At 34.5% G+C, this 3,292-nt stretch overlaps 1 protein-coding gene across 1 annotated transcript; it reads left to right on the forward strand.

Moving 5' to 3' along the window:
• Window positions 1-369: 369 nt before the first annotated feature.
• On the forward strand, window positions 370-2,151 carry LOC133817604 (peroxidase 3-like). The gene is made up of 4 exons (XM_062250172.1): window positions 370-779; window positions 917-1,108; window positions 1,205-1,367; window positions 1,470-2,151. Exons 1-4 carry the CDS (start codon window positions 564-566, stop codon window positions 1,874-1,876), a joined length of 978 nt encoding a protein of 325 aa, XP_062106156.1. The 5' UTR covers window positions 370-563; the 3' UTR covers window positions 1,877-2,151.
• Window positions 2,152-3,292: the final 1,141 nt, after the last annotated feature.

Consider the following 3,292-nt stretch of genomic DNA (forward strand, 5'->3'; position numbering starts at 1 on the left):
TTGTTTTTTCTGTTGTTATTTATTAACTTAAGATTCCCAATTAACCGATGAGATTTGAGATACTGAGGCCGACACAAGGAAGTCCAAAAAAAATAGAGCCATTCTAATAAATAAATAAAATTAACCAATTTAAAGAAAACAAAGAGCAAGTAATAGAGAACCTACTTCCTTTTGTCATAGAGGGACGAGCCTAACAACTCATTTTTTTAATATTATATAGTCTCTTTAACAAATAATATATGATAAAGTATAAGGTTTTCTTTTCATTTTTATTTTTTTTATTTTTATACATGATAATTATCTGTGGCAGTTGGATAGCTGGATTATTTTCATCATCTTTTTTTTTCCCTTCTTCTTGGCTTTTTTAAAAAGAATATAATAATTCTAGATTTTTTTCATCATCATCCTCTAGCTTGCTTCTTACCTTGCAACACAAGTAGTGCTTGAGAGTGTTCTACCTATATATATATATTTCTTTCCCTATTCCATAAGACAAGTTCAAGTTGTACATTTATAGTATAGCATTGTCTATATCTCCACTCTAAAAAGAGTAAATAGAGAAAATGAAGATGAGTGGGTTATACTGTTTTGTGCTCATAAGTTTAGGCCTTTCAGCTTTTGTACAACAAACTCAAGCTCAACTCCAACTGGGATTTTATTCCCAAAGCTGTCCTCAAGCTGAGAAAATTGTCAAAGATTTCGTACACAAGCACATCCCTAATGCTCCTTCTGTGTCTGCAGCCCTCATAAGAATGCACTTCCATGATTGCTTTGTCAGGGTTTGTCTCCAATCTTTTTGCTCATTTATAATTCTTCCCAGTTCACATTACATATTTCTTTTTTCTTTGACATTGTACCGCTTGATCTGAAACTTTTTAAATCCCGACAGTACTAACTTCTGTTTTTTTGGCTAAAGGGTTGTGATGGTTCTGTTCTTCTAAACTCAACTTCCCCGAATTCAGGAGAAAAAGATGCCATCCCTAATCGAACACTCGGAGGTTTTGGTTTCATTGACAGCATAAAGAGCCTTCTAGAAGCAGCATGCCCTGGAGTAGTTTCTTGTGCTGATATTATTGCTTTGGCTACAAGAGACGCCATTGTAGAAATAGTAAGGACTCAAAACAAAGAAAACCCATCGCTTGAAGTTTCATGTTGAGCCTGTTAAATCATTCACTCATTAACTTTAATTTCTTGGCTTGGTCAGGGAGGCCCATCATGGAGTGTCCCAACAGGTAGAAGAGATGGGAGAATCTCAAACAGAACAGAGGCCAATAACATGATCCCAGCTCCCACTGATAACTTTACCTCACTCCAGACACATTTCTCCAATCAGGGTCTTGATCTGAAAGACTTGGTTTTGCTTTCAGGTAAAGCTAAATGTTGCAACCCTCTAGAATATTGTTCTCAATTAGTACAGTACACTTGTTAATGATGTTGTTTAATTTGCCTTGTCTCTCTTTTTTCACTAGGTGCTCACACTATTGGAATCGCTCACTGTACATCATTCTCGAGCAGACTCTACAATTTCACTGGTGTGGGAGATCAAGACCCGGCTTTGGACAGTGAATATGCAGCAAATCTCAAGGTCAACAAGTGCAAATCTCTAAATGATAGCACTAAGGTTGAGATGGACCCTGGAAGCCGCAAGACATTTGACCTTAGCTACTACACACTTGTACTCAAGAGGAGAGGACTGTTCGAATCTGACTCTGCTTTGACCACAAACAGCTTCACAAAGTCTTACATGCAGCAACTTCTTCAAGGTTCAGAGAATTTCTTTGCTGAGTTCGCTAAGTCCATGGAGAAAATGGGACGAATTAATGTGAAGACCGGTTCAAATGGTGAGATCAGGAAGAACTGTGCTGTGGTCAATTAGCATATCTTTGTTTGTTGTGTATCATTATTCCACCAAGTTTTCATCATTCCCTTCCGTGTGGTCAATTATCATTTTTTTTTTCTTTTCCTCTTTTCTTCTTTGAGATTTGGTAATAATTTTTCAGAGTCCGTTATAGTACTTGTTGAGATCGTCAGGGCTTTAAAAGAAGTGGTTACTTGACCACTGACTTGGTAAGTGATGTTCAGACAGATTCTGTTTTGACCATGTACTTTTGGATCGTTGTGTTAATAAATTAAATCAGTGAATTTTGTTTATAGATATAAGCATGATTCCAGTTTTATTTATTGGCTACTATCATCTTCAGTGTAATCATTGCCCAGATATCATGCAACATCGTTCTAGTAAAGTTGTGTGATGACGTTCTATGAGAACCATATCCATATATCATATATAAAAAGAAATAATAATATATAAATATCCACGTGTTATGTTCTCTTTTTTCTTTGGTAGATATCTACTAGTTGAGAAATCTAATCCGTGCGACCTAAATTATGTGGTCACTCACTCAATGCGGGCAAAATTAGTTTATGAAACTGTATACTTAGCACAAATGTCTATGAAAGTAGTTGGTTCGTAGCTTGATCGTTATGAGAAATGCTAAGAAGTATTATTGGTGCCCAACCACGTGAAAATTGTGTATCGCTATTGTTGCAATCTAATATGGGAGCCTACATAATTAGAATTTATAACTAATATGGAGTATCGCTAAGAAATCGTGGAGAGCCATCTCGTATGGTGTTGGGCACCGTAAAATACTAATTAAATAACAACAATCAATCGTTATTACATGCTACCTTGTCTAGTATCTTTTTGCCAAGATTGGTGTAATATAATATTTTATTTCATTAGTTTAATTTTAAATTAAACTATATGAGAGCGTGTTTGAAGTCACTTTGTAATTACTACTCTAATAATTACGTGTAATTATTGATTACATTCTATTCTAAAATACAAAGTATGTTTGAATGACAAGTGTTAATTACATATGTATGCCTATTCACAGGTTTGATAATGTCGTTGTTGACCCACGAATTGGTCAACGACACTGAGTCAAATAAAATATAAGAAATAAGAACTGAACTTGATTATAATAAATGACACACAAATTTATAGTGGTTCAACCCCAATAATCGATAATAACCTACATCCACTTAGTACTATTATTTATGTAAAGTTCCCAAAACCTGCGTTGAGATGAATTGAATCAACCGAGTTTCACATGGTAAGGGAGGGGATACAAGAAAGTGTATAACAGCACCTGAATCTTATGATTTCTCTCAAATAAAGAATTACAACGTAAAATATAATGAATCCTTGAGTCCTCTATTTATAGGCTCAAACATGTACATTGTGTTATATTATTTTATAATATAATGTAATATTATATTATTTTAT

This window comes from Humulus lupulus, chromosome 2 (assembly GCF_963169125.1).
Source record: "Humulus lupulus chromosome 2, drHumLupu1.1, whole genome shotgun sequence".
In the NCBI taxonomy this organism is placed as follows: Eukaryota; Viridiplantae; Streptophyta; class Magnoliopsida; order Rosales; family Cannabaceae; genus Humulus; species Humulus lupulus.